The sequence below is a fragment of the Melanerpes formicivorus genome, unplaced genomic scaffold (assembly GCF_026170545.1).
Source record: "Melanerpes formicivorus ecotype bairdi unplaced genomic scaffold, bMelFor1.0.p_v2 SCAF_16, whole genome shotgun sequence".
In the NCBI taxonomy this organism is placed as follows: Eukaryota; Metazoa; Chordata; class Aves; order Piciformes; family Picidae; genus Melanerpes; species Melanerpes formicivorus.
In genome coordinates this window covers 1,900,617-1,923,140 of record NW_027142368.1, presented here as the reverse complement: position 1 = coordinate 1,923,140, position 22,524 = coordinate 1,900,617, and the positions used below count along the sequence as shown (strand labels likewise).

The 22,524-nt window shown below is 50.7% G+C and overlaps 1 protein-coding gene across 13 annotated transcripts in view; it reads right to left on the bottom strand.

Moving 5' to 3' along the window:
* The window catches only part of BRSK2 (BR serine/threonine kinase 2), a 419,371-nt gene that overhangs the window by 129,765 nt on the left and 267,082 nt on the right, over positions 1–22,524 (bottom strand). For all 13 annotated transcript variants that reach the window (XM_068147794.1, XM_068147787.1, XM_068147789.1 and 10 more), the window contains exon 3: positions 10,567–10,652. In XM_068147794.1, the coding sequence (XP_068003895.1) occupies positions 10,567–10,652 (86 nt within the window). The remainder of the gene's footprint in view (positions 1–10,566; positions 10,653–22,524) is intronic.

Below are 22,524 nucleotides of genomic sequence, written 5' to 3'. Positions count from 1 at the left end.
AGGATCAGCTAGTTCCAACCCCCCTGCCATGGGCAGGGACACCCCACACTAGATCAGGCTGCCCAGAGCCTCAGCCAGCCTGGCCTTAAACACCTCCAGGGACAGGGCCCCAACCACCTCCCTGCACAACCCATTCCAGGGCTTCACCACTCTCATGGGGAAGAACTTCCTCCTCCCCTCCAGCCTCAATCTCCCCACCTCCAGCTTCATTCCATTCCCCCTAGTCCTATCACTCCCTGAGATCCTGAGCAGTCCCTCCCCAGCCTTCCTGTAGGCCCCCTTCAGATACTGGAAAGCCACACTTGTCCAGGCCCAGCACAGTGAGACCTTCCCTCTGACCAGACTGCCTCTGTGCTATGATCCTGTGAAGACACCGCTTAAAACAGCCACAAGGACACTTTGGGTGGTGATTTCCCCTTCCCATGTGGTGCACTATGCTACAACTTATTAAAGGATGCCTATACCCAAGCCCTCAGGAGCTTTGATGAGTAACTCTCAGAGCTCTCTCTGAGACAAGACAACCCAATATGACCTCCAGAGGAGGGCTGTAACAAAAGGAGCAGATTCACAGATTGCATCAGGTTGGAAGGGACCCTCAAAGGGCATCTTGTCCAACCCCCATGCAGGCTGCAGGGACACCTCCAATGGATCAAGCTGCTCAGGGTCAAATCAAGTCTCATCTTGAATGTCTCCAGGGATGAGGTCTCAACCACATCCCTGGGCAATATGTTCCAGTATTTCACTACCCTCATTGTGCAAAACTTCCTTCTAATGCCCAGTCTAAATCTCCCCTGCTCCAGTTTCAACCTGTTGCCCCTTATCATACCACCACAAGCCCTTCTAAGCAGTCCCTTCCCAGTCTTTCTGTAGGTCCCCTTCAGATATTGAAATGCAGCTCTAAGGTCTTCCTGCAGCCTTCTCTTCTCCAGGCTGGACAGCCCCAGTTCTTTCAGCCTGTCCCCATGGGGGAGGTTTTCCAGCCCTCTGATCATCTTTGTGGCCTCCTCTGGGCTTGGCTCTGTGCAGTGCCTGGAGAAATGCTGTTACAGAAAGACTAACCAGCATGAAGAACATCAGGACCATGCACTACCAGATATTTATGGCAAAACAACAACAACAACAGCAACAAAACACAAACAAACACCCTGGTTATGCTCTGTGAAGAGCAAAAAGCTGTCTCTGAGCCATTAGCAAGTGTGGTGTGAAATACCACAGCTCTTGCCAGATGGGACTGCCTGCAGTGGTCCATCACTGCACACCCCAGTGTGGGTAAGCAGCTCCTCCTTCCTCAGCCTTACAGATGAAGATAACTTAAGAGACATTCACAACTACACAAAACAGAAGCCACCACAAATGTATTTACTGTGATAAAAGCATGAAACAGACAGAGAACTTCAGGTGAGAGCTCAGGAGGAAACACAGAGTGTTTCAGGTGAGTATGATAAATGCAAAGAAAGAAGGAAATACCCTCCAGGAATGGCAGACACCTCACACAGCTTCTTGTTTTGGTCAGGCAGCAGGAGGTTTGTCATTAGCTGCCTGAAGGGAACCAGTTAATAATCCAGGCTGAGCTAAACGTTGCAGTTTGCACACACATAACACACAGCCTTGCTTAAACCTAAAGAAGTAGGTTGGGCTTCAAAGTAGAATGGTTGGGGTTGGAAGGAACCTTAAAAGATCATCTAGCTCCAACCCCCCCTGCCATGGGCAGGGACATCTTCCACTAGACTCCCCAGCTCAAGAAAGACAGAGAACTGCTGGAGAGAATCCAATGGAGAGCCACAAGGATGACTAGGGACTTGAGCATCTCCCCTGTGAAGAGAGACTGAGATCCCTGGAGCTGATTAGTCTTGAGAAGGCTGAGAGGGCATCTCATCAATGTCTATCAATATCTGAGGGGTGGGTGTCAGGTGGAAGCAGCCAAGCTCTTTTGGGTGGTGCACAATAACAAGCCAAGGAACAACAGGTACAAGCTTGAACATAGAAGGTTTCACCTCAACATGAGGAGAAACTTCCTTACAGTGAGGGTGACAGGGCACTGGAGCAGGCTGCCTGGAGAAGTTGTGGAGTCTCCTCTGGAGACCTTCAAAATCCACCTGGATGCATTCCTGTGTGGAATACCATAAGCGATCCTGCTCTGGCAGGGGGGTTGGACTGGATGATCTCTGGAGGTCCCTTCCAACCTTCAATATACTGTGATACTTCTGGCAATTCAAGAGAGACAACAAAATACAGGAGAGTGTCCAGCAGAGGCTACAGAGATGCTGAGGGGCCTGGAGCATTGCTGTGAGGAGGAAAGGCTGAGAGCCCCTGGGGCTGTTAAGCCTGGAAAAGAGCAGCCCCAGAGGGGATCTGAGCAATGCTCAGCAAGAGCTAAAGTCTGGGGTACAAGAAGATGGGGCCAGACTCTTGTCAGTGGTGCCCAGCAGGACAAGGGGCAATGGGCACAAACTGGAACCCAGGTGGTTCCACCTAAGCCTAAGGAAAAACATCTTTGGTGTAAGGCTGCTGGAGCCCTGGAGCAGGCTGCCCAGAGAGGTTGTGGAGTCTCCTTCTCTGGAGAGCTTCCAACCCCATCTGCCTACTGTGCTCCTGGGCAAGCTGCTGTGGGTGCTGTGGGTTTGGACTGGATGATTGCTAGAGGCCCCTTCTGACTCTCGCCATGCTGGGATTCTATGAGCTGTAGTTCTTTTCTGACCATGTATTTATCACTGCTCATATCTGTATAAACCCCTTCAAATCTGGCCACAGAACCACACACAAATGGCCTGTGCTCGACACTGTCACCAAACCTGCAGAGCTCTGAGGCATCTCACAGTAACCCATAACCCCCAGCAGATTATTCACAAGAACTAACTGCTCCTTTTGATCCATTCACCTGAGAGCTGGGAAACTCATCACAGTCCAAAGCTCTGGGGAATCAGAAAGAGATCTGTCTGGAATGGCTGACTGATGGAGAAAACCCTCTAGGAGAAAAAAGTCCTGGTGATTCCTCTTCCATGCTACTTGCAAACTGTCCTTCCATATACTCTGTGAGGAGAGGCTGAGGGAGCTGGGGGTGTTTAGCCTGGGGAAGAGGAGGCTCAGGGAAGACTTATTGCTGTCTACCACTACCTGAAGGGAGGTTGTAGCCAGGAGGGGGTTGGTCTCTTCTCCCAGGCAACCAGCACCAGAACAAGAGGACACAGTCTCTAGCTGGGCAGGGGAAAGTTTAAGCTTGATCTTAGGAAGAAGTTCTTCACAGACAGAGAGATTGCCCTTTGGGATGGGCTGCCTGGGGAGGTGCTGGGGTCAGCATCCCTGGAGGTGTTTAAGAAGGGCCTGGATGAGGCACTTAGTGCCATGGTCTGGTTGATTAGTTAGGATTGGGTGACTGATTGGACTTGATGACCTTGGAGGTCTCTTCCAACCTGGTTGATTCTGTGATTCTGTATAAAAGATTCATCTCTAAAGATGAACCTTGGTGTAGCAGGGAAGAGGTTAAAAGCCAACCGACCCAGGCTGACGTGCGGGAGCTCCTCGACAGCTTCTTCTCTCCACTGTTTTCTATTGATTAAATAAGCTCCATCAGATATTAAGCCCCTTGTTATTGGTGCAGCCTATAAATTATTCACAAGTTATATAAATTCTTATGGTGGGCATGAATTTTTAAACCCTAATTTGGCACCAGACCAGGAACTCTATGGGGCTTATTTAGTTATTTATTTGTTTTTGCCTTGCCTGCATGGAAATGTGCACAAGGCAGGGTTTGGGTTTGTCCAGAAGGCAGTTTTAACTCTTGAATGCTTGCCTGAGTGCAGGTTTCATTTGCTTGCTTGTTACATTTCAGCAGGTGGGGACTTGTGGGGAAGAAAGAGGTGGTGGGAGATCATGCTGCTGTGCTCTGCACCTTTGATTTATCAGGGTTGAAAGGTGTTTTGAGCAGTGCCTTCACTGTGTGTAGTCGTGCATGCCCAGGCACTGCAGCAGCCATCCTCTGTGGGCACATGATATGGAATGGATCAAGCCAGAGGGATCCTCAGCACAGGATGGGCAGAGCTGAGTCAATAGGAAGAGACTGGATGGGGCACTTGGTGCCATGGTTTAGTTGATTAGATGGTGCTGGGTGGTAGTTTGGACTCGATGATCTCAAAGGTCTATTCTATTCTATTCCATTCCATTCCATTCTATTCCACTCCATTCCATTCCATTCCATTCCATTCCATTCCATTCCATTCCATTCCATTCCATTCCATTCCATTCCATTCCACTCCTAATTCTATTCCTATCCTATTTCTATTCCTATCCTATTTCTATCCTATTCTAATACTGAATATGACCAATTGAATATGACCAATCAGTGTGCCCAGGTGGCCAAGAAAGCCAGTGGCATCCTGGCTGGGATTAGAAATGCTCATTGGTGCCCAGGGACAGGGCAAGGAGCAATGGGCACAAACTGGAACCCAGGAGGTTCCACCTATGCTTAAGAAAAGAATTCTTCGGTGTGAGGGTGCTGGAGGCCTGGAGCAGGCTGCCCAGAGAGGTTGTGGAGTCTCCTCTGGAGAGCTTCCAACCCCACCTGGCCATTGTGCTCCTGGGCAAGCTGCTATGGGTGACCCTGCTTTAGCAGGGGGTTTGGCCTGGGTGCTTGCTGGAGGCCCCTTCTGACTCTCACCATTTCTGGGATTCCCTTCAGATGGATCAAATGCCAGATCCCTGGGCTACCAATAACAGGAGATGCTGAATCCCTTTTTCTCTTTCTTGTATCCTCTGGCAGCTCACAATTATTTTTCAAGAAAAATAATCAAAATTACATGAAAACCCTGTGGGAGAGGACTGGCAGTGTGAATGCCTCTGCAGGCACCATCAGAGCTGCAGGGCTTGGACTCCTGCTGTCAGCTGATCCTGTAGGAGCCAGAACCGTGAGCTGTACATGGGCAGGGGGATGCTCTAATTGTGTTCTCTGGCTCAGTGGGAAGCTCCTTCACCTCTGAAATCAGGAGGTGGTGGTGGTGGTGTGTTCACTGCAGAGAGGCTTGGGCATGTGCCCAGTGACAGCATTCACAGTATCACAGAATCACCAAGGTTGGAAGAGACCTCAAAGATCATCCAGTCCAACCTGTCACCACAGACCCCATGACTAGACCATGGCACCAAGTGCCACATCCAATCCCCTCTTGAACACCTCCAGGGATGGGGACTCCACCACCTCCCTGGGCAGCACATCCCAATGACGAATGACTCTCTCAATGAAGAACTTTCTCCTCACCTCCAGCCTAAACTTCCTCTGGCATAGCTTGAGACTGTGTCCTCTTGTTCTGGTGCTGGTGCCTGGGAGAAGAGAACATCTCCCTCCTGGCTACAGCCACCCAGCACCACAGCTGGTTGTAGAGAGCAAGAAGGTCTCCCCTGAGCCTCCTCTTCTCCAGGCTAAACAATCCCAGCTCCCTCAGCCTCTCCTCACAGGGCTGTGCTCCAGACCTCTCCCCAGCCTCATTGCCCTTCTCTGGACATGTTCAAGTCTCTCAATGTCCTTCTTAAACTGAGGAGCCCAGAACTGGACACAGGACTCAAGGTGTGGCCTAACCAGTGCTGAGTACAGGGCACAATGACCTCCTTGCTCCTGCTGGCCACACTATTCTTGATGCAGGCCAGGATGCCATTGGCCTTCTTGGCCACCATTGTACTGCTGAGTGATGAGCAAGAGTCTTGCTGGGCTTCAAGGAGAGCAGAGTGCATTTCTGAGAGCAGCATTCTGATGCCCATCCCTTCCCTCGAAGGAGAGTTGTGGTCACCGTGCTGAGCAAATTGAGCAACAGGGGTGCAAACATAACAGCTCCCACAAAATGTGAAATCTTAAATGGGTTAATGGTGGGACTTGATGATCTTAAAGGTCTCTTCCAACCAAAACAATTCTATAATTCTATACATCAACATACAACTATCTCTATGCATCTCTAAACAGAAATTTACAGACCTATACAGACCTAGGTTGGAAAGGGAAATAAGAAACAGTGAACACTGGTGCCCTGCTGCCCCCTGCTTTTTTTCAGGTGGGCAGAGTCCAAGGGCATGAGATTGAACACATCTAAGTGCCAGGTTCTACACACTGGCCACAACAACCCCAGGCAGTGCTACAGGCTGGGGTCAGAGTGGCTGAGAGCAGCCAGGCAGAGAGGGACCTGGGGATACTGGTTGATAGTAGGCTGAACATGAGCCTGCAGTGTGCCCAGCGTGCCAAGATGGCCAATGGTATCCTGGCCTGTATCAGGAACAGTGTGGCCAGCAGGATCAAGGAGGTCATTCTGCCTGGGACTCAGCACTGCTTAGGCCACACCTTGAATCCTGTGTCCATTTCTGGGCTCCTCAGTTTAGGAAAGACGTTATTAATGGGGCATGTTTAAAATACCGTTGGTGAGCACAGAAGGTTTCAGTGAGTTGCTGGAATGAGTCCAGAGAAGGGCAACAAAGCTGGGGAGGTGTCTGGAGCACAGCCCTGTGAGGAGAGGCTGAGGGAGCTGGGGTTGCTTAGCCTGGAGGAGAGGAGGCTCAGGGGAGACCTTATTGCTGTCTACAGCTACCTGGAGGGAGCTTGTAGCCAGGAGGGGGTTGGTCTCTTCTCCCAGGCAGCCAGCACCAGAACAAGAGGACACAGTCTCAAGCTGCACCACGGGAAGTTTAGCCTTGAGGTGAGGAGAAAGTTCTTCCCAGAAAGAGAGATTGGCCATTGGGATGTGCTGCCCAGGGAGGTGGTGGAGTCACCATCCCTGGAGGTGTTCAAGAGAGGATTGGATGTGGCACTTGGAGCCATGGTTTAGTAGTCATGAGGTGCTGGGTGATAGGTTGGACTTGGTGATCTTTGAGGTCTTTTCCAGCCTTGTTGATTCAATGATTCTATCCTCCAAGCCTCTTGTTACAAAGCCACCAGAACTAACCAAACATGACTGCCAGGCTAACACACATAAGCTAACTGATGTTGATTACTGCCTTTTTTTTTTAAATCAAAAACCCCCTCATTTTCAGTGTTAAACAAACTGTGGAAAAAGGATTTGATTCATGGTGGCATTAGGAATCTGCTCAAGCAAAGCCCCTTGTCACAAATTAAATCATAACCCAAAAGTCAAACATGATTTGTGAAATTAACATTTATGGAGGAAATGCTCCCCAGCGCTGCAGCCTGATTAGTCTCTGGCTTCTGAAATATCAGCCCTTAATTCATGAGCTCCTCTGAAACCACACCACTGCCACCACTGCTGAGATGGCATGTGTGAAGGGAAGGTGCTGCCACAACCAGGGAGCGACCTTGTTTCTGATGCTGCTGAAAACTAGAGGTCACTACTCACTATTTGGGCAAGTGCACGCAGCGCCACTCCTCACCCCCACATGCTTGTGCACTTTGCTCCTTCCACCCTCTCTTCCATCTCTCAGTCACACAGAATCAACCAGCTTGGGCAAGACCTCAGAGATCATCAAGTCCAACCTATCACCTAATACCTAACACCTCCTGACTACTAAACCATGGCTCCAAGTGCCACATCCAAGCCTTTTGTGAGCACCTCCAGGGATGGTGACTCCACCACCTCCCTGGGCAGCACATTCCAATGGCCAATTACTCTTTGTGGGAACAACTTTCTCCTCACCTTGAGCCTAAACTTTCCCTGGCACAGCTTGAGACTGTGTCCTCTTGTTCTGATGCTGGTTGCCTGGGAGAAGAGAACAACCCCCACCCGGCTACGACCTCCCTTCAGGGAGTTGTAGAGCAATGAGGTCTCCCCTGAGTCTCCTCTTCTCCAGGCTAAACAATCCCAGCTCCCTCAGCCTCTCCTCACAGGGCTGTGCTCAAGGCACAAGAGAGATTGGCCATTGGAATGTGCTGCCCATGGAGGTGGTGGAGTCACCATTACTCAAGGTGTTTAGGAAGAGACTGGATGGGGTGCTTGGTGCCATGGTTTAGTTGACTAAATGGTGTTGGGTGATAGGTTGGACTTGATGATCTCTGAGGTCTTTTCCAATCTGGTTTATTCTATTCTATTCTATTCTATTCTATTCTATTCTATTCTATTCTATTCTATTCTATTCTATTCTATTCTATTCTAATTTAAACTGGTTGTCCCAAAACAATTCTCTCTTCTCACTTCTCTGCTCTGGAGAGACACTAACTTGCTTCTGCCTGACCTTGGCTGCATTGTTTTGGTTAAGTCTAACAGCAACTTTCTCTGCTCCTTTCTGCTTTCTTTTGTACAGGGGATGGGGGGCAGAAAAGGAGAAGCTAGTAGCTTCCCCTGGTCTTTGACCATGGGGGTTCTTGTGCTGTTTGTTAATTGTAAACCCCTGTAAATACTGTAAAGCCTGGATATTTTGCACATCTTCATTGCATTCCATTGTAGATTGTAGTTTTGCCTGTAAATGCAGCTTTCATTTGCTTCCCACTGAGCTGGTCTGGCAAATTGAACATTGTGTGGGGGGAGGAATTTTCAACCCACCACAGGTCTCCTTCTCTGGAGAACTTCAAAACCTGCCTGGATGCACTCCTGTGTGACCTGCCCTAAGTGGTCCTGCTTTACAGGGGGCCTGAACTGAATGCCACATGGAAGTCTCTTCCCACCCCTAGCATTCTATGCTTCTATGCTTCTCTATGTCCCTGCTCACTAGAGGAGGGTTGGACTAGATGACCTCTAAGGGTCTAGGGACTAGATGACCTTCCAAGCCAAATCATTCCATGATTCTGTGATTGCCTCTGCATGCAGAGCAGGCTGTGTTAGACCAAGGTCTCTCTCCTCAGCTGGGGCAAACTGGGCTTAATGGAACCATGACCATTTAGGCCATTGAGGCTTGAGCAATTGGCATGCAGCTCAGAGGCCATCTGAGCCAGCCTCCACCCAGTGCCCACGGGAGCTTGCCCTGGCAGCTGCGTTTCACTGCAGATGGTTAAGCTCTGCCACGACAGAGGATGGGGAATCCAGAAGAAATTACTGCCTGCTCCACTGAGTAACCCTTAGGCACTGAGGGCTTGCTCCTTGGAACAGGAATTCATTGCTCCAGTAATGAGCCTGGCTGAAAAGTCCATGAGGGACTGTTACCTCCATTCAACATGTTTCTTGGGGTGAGTAGCCATCCCCTTCATGTGTAGTGACTTTAAGGAGAGGTCACCATTGGGTTTGGGGGAGGGAGGGGTGGGGGTGTGGGGGGGTTAAAAAAAGAGTTTAAATTAATACTTTTTTAGCCACTCTCTTCCACTTGCAACAACCTGTTCAAAAGCTGCAAATAACACTGAGTCCCCTGCTGGGTTGCCCTTTCCCATTTGGAGAACATTGATTTTTGTTTGCCTGTTGTGCCAAGATTAATGTGGCCTCCTGTTTGACAACAGATTCAACGTCTCTAGTGCCCTGTCAAGCTAAAATGACTCTGTCCGTGGGCAGCGTCCACGCCTGGCGCTGCCAATGATGTGGAACAAAGGCAAAGCTTTGCTGCTTTACTGCAGAACCATCAGGAGGTTGCAGCAGCCCTTAAACCCCGACGTGGTTATCGATGGGGCAAGTTTAAAATACCGATGGTGAGCACAGAGGGGTTCAGTGAGTTGCTGGAAGGTGTCCAGAGAAGAGCAGCAAAGATGGGGAGGGGTCTGGAGCACAGCCCTGGGAGGAGAGGCTGAGGGAGCTGGGGTTGCTTAGCCTGGAGAAGAGGAGGCTCAGGGGAGACCTTATTGTCCTTTACAACTCCCTGAAGGGAGGTTGTAGCCAGGAAGGGGTTGGTCTCTTCTCCCAGGCACCCAGCAGCAGAACAAGAGGACACAGTCTCAAGCTGTGCCAGGGGAGGTTTAGGCTGGATGTTAGGAATAAGTTCTTCACAGAAAGAAAGATTGGCCATTGGGATGTGCTGCCCAGGGAGGTGGTGGAGTCACCATCACTGGAGGTGTTTAGGAAGAGACTGGATGAGGCACTTGGTGCCATGGTTTAGTTGATTAGATGGTGTTGGGTGATAGGTTGGACTTGATGATCTTGAAGGTATTTTCCAACCTGGTCTATTCTATTCTATTCTATTCTATTCTATTCTATTCTATTCTATTCTATTCTATTCTATTCTATTCTATTCTATTCTATTCTATTCCATTCCATTCCATTCCATTCCATCCTATCCTATCCTATCCTATCCTATCCTATCCTATCCTATCCTATCCTATCCTATCCTATCCTATCCTATCCTATCCTATCCTATCCTATTCCATTCCATTCCATTAACCAAAGGAGGTTATCCAAATTACCCACTGGAACTGTTACTGCTTTCACCCAAAATGGTTCCAGCTCTTATAGGTACAAACCTTCCTCCCTCCTTTCTGTTTGATAGGAAATAGTGGTTTGTCCTTGCTCCTCTTTTTTAAGTCGATGAAACAGTACAGAAGCAAAGCACAGGGAAGAAAAAGGGGAAAGCTGTGGCGGTAAGGAGCGTTCCTTCACAAAGACACCAGCTGAGGGTGTAAACACACCCTGCTCCACTCCAGAAACATCACCACCTTCCCAGCCCCTCACCTCCCTCCCTTCCCTCTTCCTTCCCTCCCCCTTTTCTCTGGCAGAGGCCAGCAATACCTACAAATATTTTTTATTTTCGTAAACATCATGCAGCTTTAAAACGTGAGGATGTTCTATCAACTTCAGGATGGCTATTTCCCGCTCCACCTGCAACACACAAAAAGAAATGGACAAGATTAGAAGCTTGCTTCTGACAAGACATTAGGCATTGCCACGATTTTTTAACCCCCACTTCCCCAGCTTCCACTCCTCTTTGCAGGCAGAGGCTGTGGTAACTCAGGGCAATGCTCTCAGCTAAGCTGAGATGAGTTCAGTTGGTTTGGGCTCAGCGCTCCCTGCCCTGCAGGAAGAGAAAACCAGCAAGGTCTCAAGGTTGAAAGGAAAGTCTCAAATCTACTAAGGGGGATGAGCTGTCAGAGTGATATGAGCATTGAAGGCTTTCCCTGCCCACAGCCCAAACTCTGTGACATGTTCTCTGAGTACTGAAGCTCTAAAACGCCACTTATGGCTCTCCTGACTTCCCACAGCTCTGGTGCATCCCTGCTGCACTACCCACTGCATCCTCCATTCATACCAAAAACTCCTCATCCTGAACAACTTGCAGAAGACAGCCAGCAGGGTGGTTTTACAGCTGCAGAACAGGCACAGAAAGGGATATGAGAAGTGACATAAGAAGTACAAGGCACAAGAAGAAGTTAAACCCGATTACAGGAGACGCAGGGCTCAGAGCCTGCAGCTGAAGCTGGGCTGTCTCTCGATCCTCAGTCTGTCCAAGCATGGCTGCTCCTAAGAGTGTGTCCTCAGCATGGACTTAACAAGTTGTGACTAACTCCCTGTAATTAGCACAAGCTCTCTTCCCACCTAGAATTCCTAATGTGGCTCCTGTGCTGCTTTTTGACTTGTGTTCACTGAGGGTACACATCAGACATGGCACTAGGGCAGTTCCTCAACTGCTGGAGAAACTGCTCAGTGCCGCTCAGAGCCAGGATTGACTGCACAGATCTGACCCAGGCTAACTCAGTTCAAGAAAGATGTTGAGCTGTGTGAACATGTCCAGAGAAGGGCAACAAAGCTGGGGAGGGGTCTGGAGCATAAGCCCTGTGAGGAGAGGCTGAGGGAGCTGGGGGTGTTTAGCCTGGAGGAGGCTCAGAGGAGACCTTCTTGCTGTCTACAACTACCTGAAGGGAGGTTGTAGCCAGGTGGGGGTTGGTCTCTTCTCCCAGGCACCCAGCAACAGAACATTGGAATGTGCTGCCCAGGGAGGTGGTGGAGTCACCGTCCCTGGAGGTGTTCAGGAGGGGATTGGATGTGGCACATGAAGCCATGCTTTAGTCAGTCATGAGGTGTTGGGTTAACAGGTTGGACTTGATGATCTCTGAGGTCTTTTCCAACCTTATTGATTCTATGATTCTATGATTCTAACAAGAGGACACAGTCTCAAACTGGGCAGGGAAAAGTTTAGGCTTGATCTTAGGAAGAAGTTCTTCACTGAAAGAGAGATTGGCCATTGGAATGTGCTGCCCAGGGAGGTGGTGGGGTCAGTGTCCCTGGAGCTGTTTAAGAAGGGCCTGGATGAAGCATTTAGTGCCATGGTCTGGTTGATTAGTTAGGGTTGGGTGATTGGTTGGACTTGATGATCATGGAGGTCTCTTCCAACTTGGCTGATTCTGTGATTCTGTGTAACTGGAAGGGAGATGATGCAGTGCTGTGGAGACCACAGGGAACTGAAATAACGTCAGCCACATCACCAGGCAGGACACATTTCCAAGAATACAACAACTGCAATTCCCTATGAGGAGAGGCTGGGAGCCCTGGGGCTGTGTAATCTGGAGGAGAGAAGAGTGAGAGGGGATTTAATAAATGTCTATAAATATCTGAGGGCTGGGGGTCAAGAGGGAGGGGACAGGCTCTGCTCAGTTGCACCCTGGGATAGGACAAGGGGTAATGGATATAAACTACAGCACAGGAGGTTCCACCTCAACATGAGGAAGAACTTCTTCACTGTGAGGGTGATGAAGCACTGGAACAGCCTGCCCAGAGAGGTTGTGGAGTCTCATGCTCTGGAGACTTTCAAGACCCCTCTGGATGCATTCCTGTGTGACCTGTGCTCGGTTCTATGGTCCTGCTCTGGCAGGGGGGTTGGATTTGACTATCTTTGGAGGTTCCTTCCAACCCCTGACATCCTGTGATCCTGTGAAAATAGCTTCCTCTCCAGCTGATTTTTCAATTTAAATGGCCTTTCATTACATTTATCCCAAACTTCTTCAGCAAACTATTATGGAATCAAAGAAGAGCCAGAGAAGCTGCCCAGCTAGGCAGAGCATTTCTGGCTCCTGGTGTAGCCACCAGCTGAACACACCAAGCCCAGATTCAAAATGTATTGAAGCCAACAAAGGACATCAATTGACTTAAGTGGGCTTCGAATCAGATCTTCTAATGATCATCAAGTGGTATCTGGAAGGAATCTTCCATTCCACAGTTTTGGCTAATTAAATGCTTTACCATGAATTCAGGTTTTCTGCTAAGTACCTGGCCTGCATCAGGAAGAGTGTGGCCAGCAGGAGCAGGGAGGTCATTCTGCCTCTGAGCTCAGCACTGGTTAGGCCACACCTTGAGTCCTGTGTCCAGTTCTGGGCCACTCAGTTTAGGAAAGATGCTGAGTTGCTGGAAGGTGTCCAGAGAAGGGCCATGAGGATGAGCAGAAGGCTGGAGCACCTCTCCTGTGAGGACAGACTGAAGGAGTTGGGGCTGTTCAGTCTGCAGAAGAGAAGGCTCCCAGGTGACCTCATTGTGGCCTTCCAGTATCTGGAGGGGGCTACAGGAAGGCTGGGGAGGGACTGCTCAGGATCTCAGGCAGTGATAGGACTAGGCGGAATGGAATGAAGCTGGAGGTGGGGAGATTCAGGCTGGAGGTGAGGAGGAAGTTCTTCCCCATGAGAGTGGTGAAGCCCTGGAATGGGTTGTCCAGGGAGGTGGTCAAGGCCCCGTCCCTGGAGGTGTTTAAGCCCAAACTGGCTGAGGCTGTGGCCAGGCTGATCTAGTGTGGGGTGTCCCTGCCCATGGCAGGGGGGGTGGAACTGGCTGATCCTTGTGGTCCCTTCCAACCCTGACTGATTCTACGGTTCTATGTGTGAGAAGCAAGGGAGATGCTTCTTTGATGTCCACATTTGCATATGCAAACTCCAACATTGTGAAGCAGGGCAATGTGTTTTCCACACAGCACTACTGGAACACAGCATCAGTTCGGACTTGTCTTCACTGGAACAAGCATTTCACCAGGGTCCCTTCAAAACTCCAACTCCAATGCTCCACTGAACCTCAAAATTTGATGTAAAGTCTGCAGACAGGGAGGCAGCCAAATGGATACTGTGAACACTTTCTCAGAAATCCCAGACTCCCAGCATGGTGAGGGTTGGAAGGGACCTCTGGACATCCCCTAGTCCAGTCTCCCTGCTAAAGCAGGGGCAGGCAGAGCAGGTTACTCAGGATTATGTGACCAGCAGCACAAGGGAGGAGATTCTCCCTCTCTGTTCTGCTCTTGTGAGGCCCCACCTGGAGCAGTGCATCCGGGTCTGGTGTCCCCAGCACATGAAGGACATGGGACACAGCAGGTCCAGAGGAGGCCACAAAGATGATCAGAGGGCTGGAGCACCTCCCCTGTGGGAGCAGGCTGGGAGAGTTGGGGCTGTTCAGCCTGCAGAAGAGAAGGCTCCAGGGAGACCTTAAAGCAACCTTCTGGTACCTGAAGGAGCTACAGGAGAGCTGGGGAAGGACTTTTGACAAGGGCTGAGAGTGACAGGAGGAGCAGCAATGTATTGAAGCTTGAGGAGGGCAGATTTAGACTGGAGATTAGAATTAAATTCTTGACAGTGAGGGCAATGAGACACTGGAACAGGTTGCCCAGGGGGGCTGTGGATGTCTCATCTGTGGAGGTGATCAAGGCCAGGTTGGATGAGGCCTGGAGCAACCTGGGCTGGTGGGAGGTGTCCCTGCCCATGGCAGGGGGCTTGGAACTGGATGACGTTTGAGGTCCCTTCCAACCCAAACCATTCTATGATTTTGTGATTCCATCCAGTGTGCATTGACACTAAAAACCAGGAGAAGGAGGGGAAAAAGGCAGGCAGGGGAAGGATGAGGTTTTCCAGCCTGCAGTGGCTGTTGCTTTGTGTCCTGTGTCCTGCACTCCTTAGTGATGGCAGCCAGGCTGTGGCACCCACCAAAGGTGACAGCAGGCACAGGGAGGCTGTTTGCCTTCCGGTGTAAGGGACCTGTTCTGCTGACTGCTGGCAGAGACTCGTATGTCAGTCACTTGTTAGCTGTGTACCACCAGGCAGCAGATAATCTCAAGTGATGAATGAATAAATCCACTCCTTGTCAGCTCCCATCAGCATCTCTTGATGAAGCCCTGATGCTTCTTAAAGAAGCAGACGCTGCAGAGAAGTCCAAGTGCCACATTTGATCTGCAGCCTACAGCAGAGGGCTGAGGAGTGCTGAAGGTGCTCAGCCAGAACATTCCTGGGGAGGATTTTCCTGGATTAGGTAACTTGCAGGATCCAAACCTTGTCAAGAGCTTGGAATCAATATACCAGGCCAAGTCAGGTGTCCTCTCTTGTTGTGGAGCTGCATTGGCACCAGTAAGGACTGGCCTCAAGACCTGCACTGGTACAGGTGAGAGGTTGACCTGCTGGAAAGAGCAGAGCAGGACCTGGGAGTGCTGTGAACAACAAGCTCACCATGAGTCACCAATGTGCCCTTGTGACCAAGGAGGCCAACAGTGTCCAGGGGTTCAGGAAGAAAAGTGTGACCAACAGGGAGGTTCTCCACCCCCTCTACTCTGTCCTAGTGAGGTTACATCTGGAGCAGTGAGTTCAGTTCTGGGCTCTTCATTTCAAGAGAAACAAAGAGAGAGTGCAGCAGAGGCTACAAAGCTGCTGAGGGGCCTGAAGCATCACTGTGAGGAGGCAAGGCTGAGAGCCCTGAGGCTGTTGAGCCTGGAGAAGGGCAGCCCCAGAGGGGATCTGACCAATGCTCAGCAAGAGCTAAAGGGGGGGGGGACAAGAGGATGGGGCCAGACTCCTGTCAATGGTCACAGGACAAGGGCCAATGGGAACAATCTGGAACCCAGGAGGTTTTACCTCAATATGAGGAAAAATGTCTTTGGTGTGAGGCTGCTGGAGCCCTGGAGCAGGCTGCCCAGAGAGGTCGTGCAGTCTCCTTCTGTGGAGAGATTCCAAACCCACCTGGACATTGTGATCCTGGGCAAGCTGCTGGGGGTGCCCCTGATTTAGCAGGGAGATTGGACTGCATGATCTCCAGGGGTCCCTTCCAACCTCCACCATGCTGGGATTCTGTAATCTTCTGCCCCACAGCAGCATGCTCAGTCCCTTGTGTGAGCAGCTTTCCCTGCCGTGCCAGACCTGCAGTGTCAGCCCAAACTTTACAACGTAAATCCAGCCCCCTCCAGCAATGCTGTAGGCAGTACTCACCTGCAGCTTTTCTCCCTTGAAGGGCCACCAAGCTTATGCCTGGCTCTTTTCAGAATCATAGAATCAATAAGGTTGGAAAAGACCTCAAAGATCATCAAGTCCAGGCTGTCACCCAACACCTCCTGACAACTAAACCATGGCTCCAAGTGCCACATCCAATCCCTTTTTGAACACCTCCAGGGATGGTGACTCCACCACCTCCCGGGGCAGCACATCCCAATGGCCAATTACTCTTTCTGGGGAGAATTTCTTCCTCACTTTAAGCCTAAACTTCCCCTGGTGCAGTTTGAGACTGTTTCCTCTTGTTCTGGTGCTGGTTGCCTGGGAGAAGAGACCTCTCAGTCTTCTCTTCTCCAGACTAAACAGCCCCAGGGCTCTCATCCTCTCCTACTAGGGCAGTGCTCCAGTACCTTCAGCATCCTTGTAGCCCTCAGTTGGAATCTCTTGAGTAGATCCTTGTACCTCTTCAACTGGGGAGCCCAGAACTGGACACAATACTCCAGGTGTGGCCTCACCAGGGCAGAGTAGAGAGAGAGAAGAACATCCCTTGATCTGCTGGACACACTCCTCCTTATGCACCACAAGAACATGTAATGCCTCGTGGGCTGCCCTGCTGAGCTACAGACACCCTGTCACTACACACAGCTGCAAAATTGAGGGGTATGGAGAGTTCACCTCCAAACAATGCAGGTGTAGAGCTCAGTGCATTATTTCAGACACCACAGATTGAGTATGGGCAGTACCAAGCACAGCACTGGGATGCCTGAGACAAAGAGCAGTGGAGGCTGCAGGGGATGCTGAAGCCCATCAAGGGAGCATGGGCAAGCACTGAGGAGGTGATACAGCACAGCACAGCACAATGCTCTGCCAAAAACACACTGCAGAGCTTCTGAGAGCATCACTGGAGGATATGATAAGGCAAGGGGTTTTCCCAGGAGCATCCAGGAAAGGGACTGAGACAGAGAAGGGATGCTGACAGTACCATGGACTGGACCCTTAGGGGAGTTTGCCGTCAGTGGGAAGAGAAATTTGAAGGCAGAGTTTTGGAAAAGCTTCAAAGGATAAATTCTCCTCCATTTCCTATGTGTCTCAGCTGGCCTCTTCCCCCCCTCTTCCTCTTTGTCTCTATTAGTCACACTGGCCTTGTGCAGCTCTTTGGCATTGTCTTACAGAAATGTCCTTTACACTTGTTCCAATACTCTTCCAGAGGCAATCAATAGGATTGCTGCTGTTGCCTTCCCTACAGCTTTCCTTAATGGCCATCTCTGGTTCCCTAAGAAATAAGGCAGGAAATAAATGCTGCAGGAGAGGGCAGGACAGCTGGAGCTCTGCAGAGATTGGAGGCAGGAGGCCAAAGCTCAGCCCTGCCATGCTGTGCTGCTCAGCTAGGCCTCAAGACATCAACCACCTGGAAGAGTGGGACTGCTGTTATTCTGCTGCATTCTCCTGTCCTTCCATTCTGGGTGCACACTGACTCTTCAGATGGGTGTCTGTGTGCCCCTGTGCATTATGCTCAGCAAGGCACAAAGGGCTGGTGTCTAGAAGGGACTCTCCATCCTGAAGGTCCCTCACAGCTGACACTGACAGCAGCAGAGACTAAAGCAACCCACAGCACTTCCCTTTTGTTTCCACTCTCTAAATCTGCTGCTTGAAGCACAGCTGCACCTCCCAAAGAGAAACAGACCCAGACAAACAGCAGCAGGGACCTGGTCCAGGAGCTGTGACAAGGCCAAGGGCAACTCAGGCTCACAGGGCTCATGTTTGCACTTTGCTTTGCAGTGAAGAGGGAGCCTTGAGGGGAGCCTGGCAGCTGTGGGCAGAGGAATCAACAGTTGACTTTCTGCCGAGCTGTGGAGCTGGCAGCTGCCTGTTCAGGGAGGCCAAGCAACCCTTCAGCCCAGCTCTTCTACCACAGCAGGTCACAACAGTTGTAACAGCACTCCAGCACGAACAGCAGCTCCTGCCTGATGTGCACCAGCTCTACATCAGCACCTCTATGGTCACCCTATCCTAGGGACACTGATCCCAGCCTATTCTTATCTGTGGTGTTGAACCCAGTCTGCTGTGTCCGCACAATATGTCCTGTGAGCACTGACTGTGCCTGAGGAGAACCTTTGGCCAGTGTGCCTCTATAATGATATGATCATAGAGTCATAAATTGTTAGGGTTGGAAGGGACCTCAAGGCTCAGCCAGTTCCAAACCCCCTGCATGGACACCTCACACTACAGCAGGTTGCTCACAGCCACCTCCAGCCTGACTGCAAACGCCTCCAGGGATGAGGCTTCCACCACCTCCCTGGGCAACCTGTGCCAGGCTCTCACCATCCTCATGGGGAACAACTTCTTCCTAACATCCAATCTCAATCTCCCCACTTCTAGTTTTGCTCCATCCCCCCAGTCCTATCCCTCTCTGACACCCTCAAAAGTCCCTCCCCAGCTTTCTTGTAGCCTCCTGCAGATCCTGGAAGGCCACAATTAGGTCTCCTCGGAGCCTTCTCCTCTCCAGACTGAGCAAGCCCAACTCTCTCAGTCTGTCTCCATAGCAGAGCAGCTCCAGCCCTCTGCTCATCCTTGTAGCCCTTCTCTAAACACACTCCAGCACCTCCAGATCCTTCCTGTAATAGGGACCATCACGGTTGTATCTCCACAATGACATGAACCTGCATTTCAGTTCCACACATCTCTGTTCACCCATCTCTGTGTGGGATTATAACCTTGGGTGACAGAGCACTGGAGCAGGCTGCCCAGAGAGGTTGTGGAGTCTCCTCTGGAGAGATTCCAAACCTGCCTGGATGTGCTCCTGTGTGACCTACTCTACATGAGCCTGCTCTGACACTGAATGATCTTTTGAAGTCCCTTTCAACCCCCAAGGTTCTGTGGTTCTGTGATTCTTTAGTGGCTCACACAGCAAAATTAGCTTCATAGCCTCAGCCTCAGTCCCACATCAGGAGTGAACTACTGATGGGCAGTTAAATTGCTTTTAAAAACTGTCCCTTAGGTTTAACTATAGCATCCCAGGGAAATGAGAACCTCAGCGTGGTGGGGGTTGGAAGGGACCTCTGAGGATCATGCAGTCCAAGCCCTCAGCTAAAGTAGGGCCCCCTAGAGTAGCTTGCCCAGGAGCACAATGTTCAGGTGGGTTTGGAAGCTCTCCACACAAGGAGACTCCACAACCTCTCTGGGCAGCTTGCTCCAGGCCTCCAGCACCCTCACACCAAAGCAGTTTTTCCTCCTGTTCATGTGGAACCTCCTGGGCTCCAGTTTGTGCCCACTGCTTTTTGTCCCTTGGCTCGGCACCACCAAAAAGAGTCTGGTCCCATCCTCTTAACACTTATCCTTTAGATCTTGGCAAGCTCAGATAAAATCTTTAGCATATGAGACATTTTTAAGATGACACAAGTTTTCAGGATGAGGCTGGCCCTGACTCAAGAGCTTTGCCTGTGGTGCCTGGCACTTCCCCCTTCTGCATCGGGGATGGCTTTCCACTGGGTTCTGATCTGCGAAAGGATGACTGCAAAAGGCAAGAGAAAGACACAGAGAGGAGAGGACGAAATCAAACCACAGATTTTGCCTCAGTCTTGACACTGCCTGTGCTCCCTCCCTCAGGTTCAGCCTGCAACAGAAGACATTACAGCAAGGCTTGTACTCCCCTCGGTGAAGACAACATCTTCCTCTGCTTTGTACAAGCAACAGAGGCAGCAGAAAATTAGTCGATTGCTGCCATCAGCATCCAGGATCTCTCACAGCTGGGAGTTAAGAGATCAAAGGCAGCAACGAAGGAACATTTTGTTTCTCAGTTATTTCATCTCTGCTCTTCTCATATCCTTCCCATCACACACACCAGTCCCTTATTGCTGGAGGTGCTGATGACATCTTGCAGCCTATCAGCATCGGTATCAGGATCAAGAAACCTCTTGGCAAGGGAGGTTCACAAACAACATGGCAAAGAGAGGCTCCGGAGCAGCTCAGAACAGATGGTGAAGATAAGCCAAGGGAAGGAATGATCCTTCTCCACACTGCCCAAACCTCAAAGGAGGGCTCAGCTACCTCTGGCCTCATCCTTGCAGAAGAGTCCAACATATTCTCTGGAGCTGAATACAATTCTAGCTTCATTCTATCTCCCAATGCATTACTCGGTCTGGTTGGACTTTGAGAAGCTCTTAGCATGGGCCTGTCTCTTCATCTTTCAAAGTTCATGGGACTCTTACACAAAATGAGACCAGGGTCAGCCAGTAATGAATGGCAAAGTCCATCTCTGAGTTCTAAGTCCTTAGAGAGGGGGTTTGTAACATGAGGCCTGCCTTGCTGGCTATGGATCTACACCTTGGGCCTTGCTTTCCAGATCCCACAGCACTTCTGAGCCTTTCTGCATCCTAATGGTAAATTCTTCAGCTTCACCATACTGTAGCATTCTCTACTCTAAACCAGATCCTCTTCTCCACACAGTGACAACAGAAAACTTCTCCCCATGTCACTCCAAAGCAGCCTGCAGGTTGGTCCTGCTGGGAGCCGGCCCAGAGCCAGCTCTGCTCAGTGCTGGCCCTGCCCAGCTCAGGCCCTGCTCACTGAGGCACTTGCTGCAGCCCAGGGCAGCTTGGCACAGCCAGGGGCTGCTCCTAGCAGGCAGAAGCTGCTGGGGACAGATCCTGCCAAGGGCTGGGCTGCAGAAAGCCTCTGCCTGAGACTTGCTCCTGGGCACACCAAGGGCACCACCACAGCTTGTGCCACACCTTGGGGGGCAGGAAGGCAGAGGTGGCAGCTGTGGGGAGGAGCAGCCAGGACAGGTGAGCCTCAAGTGCCCATCAAGGGATTGAAGACCATAGATGGCATTTTCATGAGCAAGCTGAGGGATCCCCAGGGTCAAGCCTCTTCTTCTCTGGCCAGTGTCCCAGCAGAAGTCTGTCCCTTCTGCCTTCCATCCCAATCTGTGTGTTCCTGAATCCAGCTCCTGTCTTCCACTGAGTCCAGTCTGGGCCTTGCCCAGTGCCTGCCCCCAGCAGCAGTGGTACCAATGGTGCCATCATTGCCACCAGGGGTTGGGTTCCATGTTGGTTTGTGTCTCTTTGTCTCTGTTTCATTGGATTGCTCTCATTCCCATCCCAGCTGGTTCAGTTTCTTTCCCACCCCACCAATCTCTCCCCCTTCTTGCTCCCTTCTTTCCCTCTCTGGAGATACTCAAAACTCTCCTGGATGCTTTCTTGTGTGATCTGGTGTAGATGATCCTGCTCTGGCAGGGGGGGTTGGACTGGATAATGTGATTCTTCCCTTTCTCTTCCCTTTGGGAAGTCAGAGGGGTTCCTGGAGAGCCTCTGGCACTCATCTGGTGGCCAGCCCAGCCCTGCTGCTTGGCAATGTTTATGACAAGTGCCATGCTGCAGTGCAGATGCACCCACCAGCACAGCAATGGCATGGAGACCAGGAAGGCCAAGGAACCGAAGGCATTTTAAAAACTCACCACCACAGGAAGGTGGAGCTTTCATTCTTTCTGAAGGTGTTGCTGTTGTGCACCTTCAGATGAGTCTTTAAGGGCTATTGCTTACTCCAGCCTCCTCCCATCCCTTTGTACCTGCCCTAGGCAGCACATCTAACACAGAGTTCAAAGCTATGTGGCTTCTGATGAAGAGCAAAGACAAGACACAGCACTTTGTAATGTCAGGCGAGAACACATTGCTAAAGGAAGTGCTAATGACTCCAAAATTACACAGGGGAAGCAACAGGAAAGTTCTAAGGATAAGCAGATTAGCTTAATTCTCTGAGAAGAATGGCCTTGGCTGGACATCTTTACTCTAGCTGCTCCTCAAAGTAGCAAAGTGCTCTAAAACCAGAAGAAAATTTCCAGCACTCTCACAGCAAAGTTTTTCCTCTTCTTCAGATGGAACCTTCTGGGTTCCAGGTTGTGCTCAGTGGCTTTTGTCCCTTGGCTTGGCCACTGAAGAGAGTCTGGCCCCATCTTCATGCCTGCAAAGGGCATTGATGGGCTGCTTCAGCTCAACAGCCCCAGTGCTCTCAGCCTTTCCTCCTCACAGACATGCTCCAGGCCCCTCAGTAGCTTTGTGGCCTCCACTGGACACTCTCTGTATTTCCTTGTCTCTCTTGAACTTGGGAGCCCAGAACAGAACCCAGGACTCCAGATATGGCTTCCCCAGCATAGAGGGGGAGGAGAACCAACCTTGACCTGCTAACCACACTCTTTTTCATGTACCCCAGGAGACTATTAGCCTTTATGGCCACAAGAGTACATTGCTGGCTCAAGGTGAACTTGTCCACCAGCACTCTCAGGTCCTTCTCTGTGGAGCTGCTTTCCATCAGATCAACTCCTCTGCTGTACTGGTGCAGGGGGTTATAGAATCATAGAATTGTTAGGGTTGGAAAGGGACCTCAAAGGATCAGCCAGTTCCAACCCCCCTGCCATGGGCAGGGACACCTCACACTAGGTCAGGTTGCTCATAGACACCTCCAGCCTGGCTGCAAAAACCTCCAGGGATGAGGCTTCCACCACCTCCCTGGGCAACCTGTGCCAGGCTCTCACCACC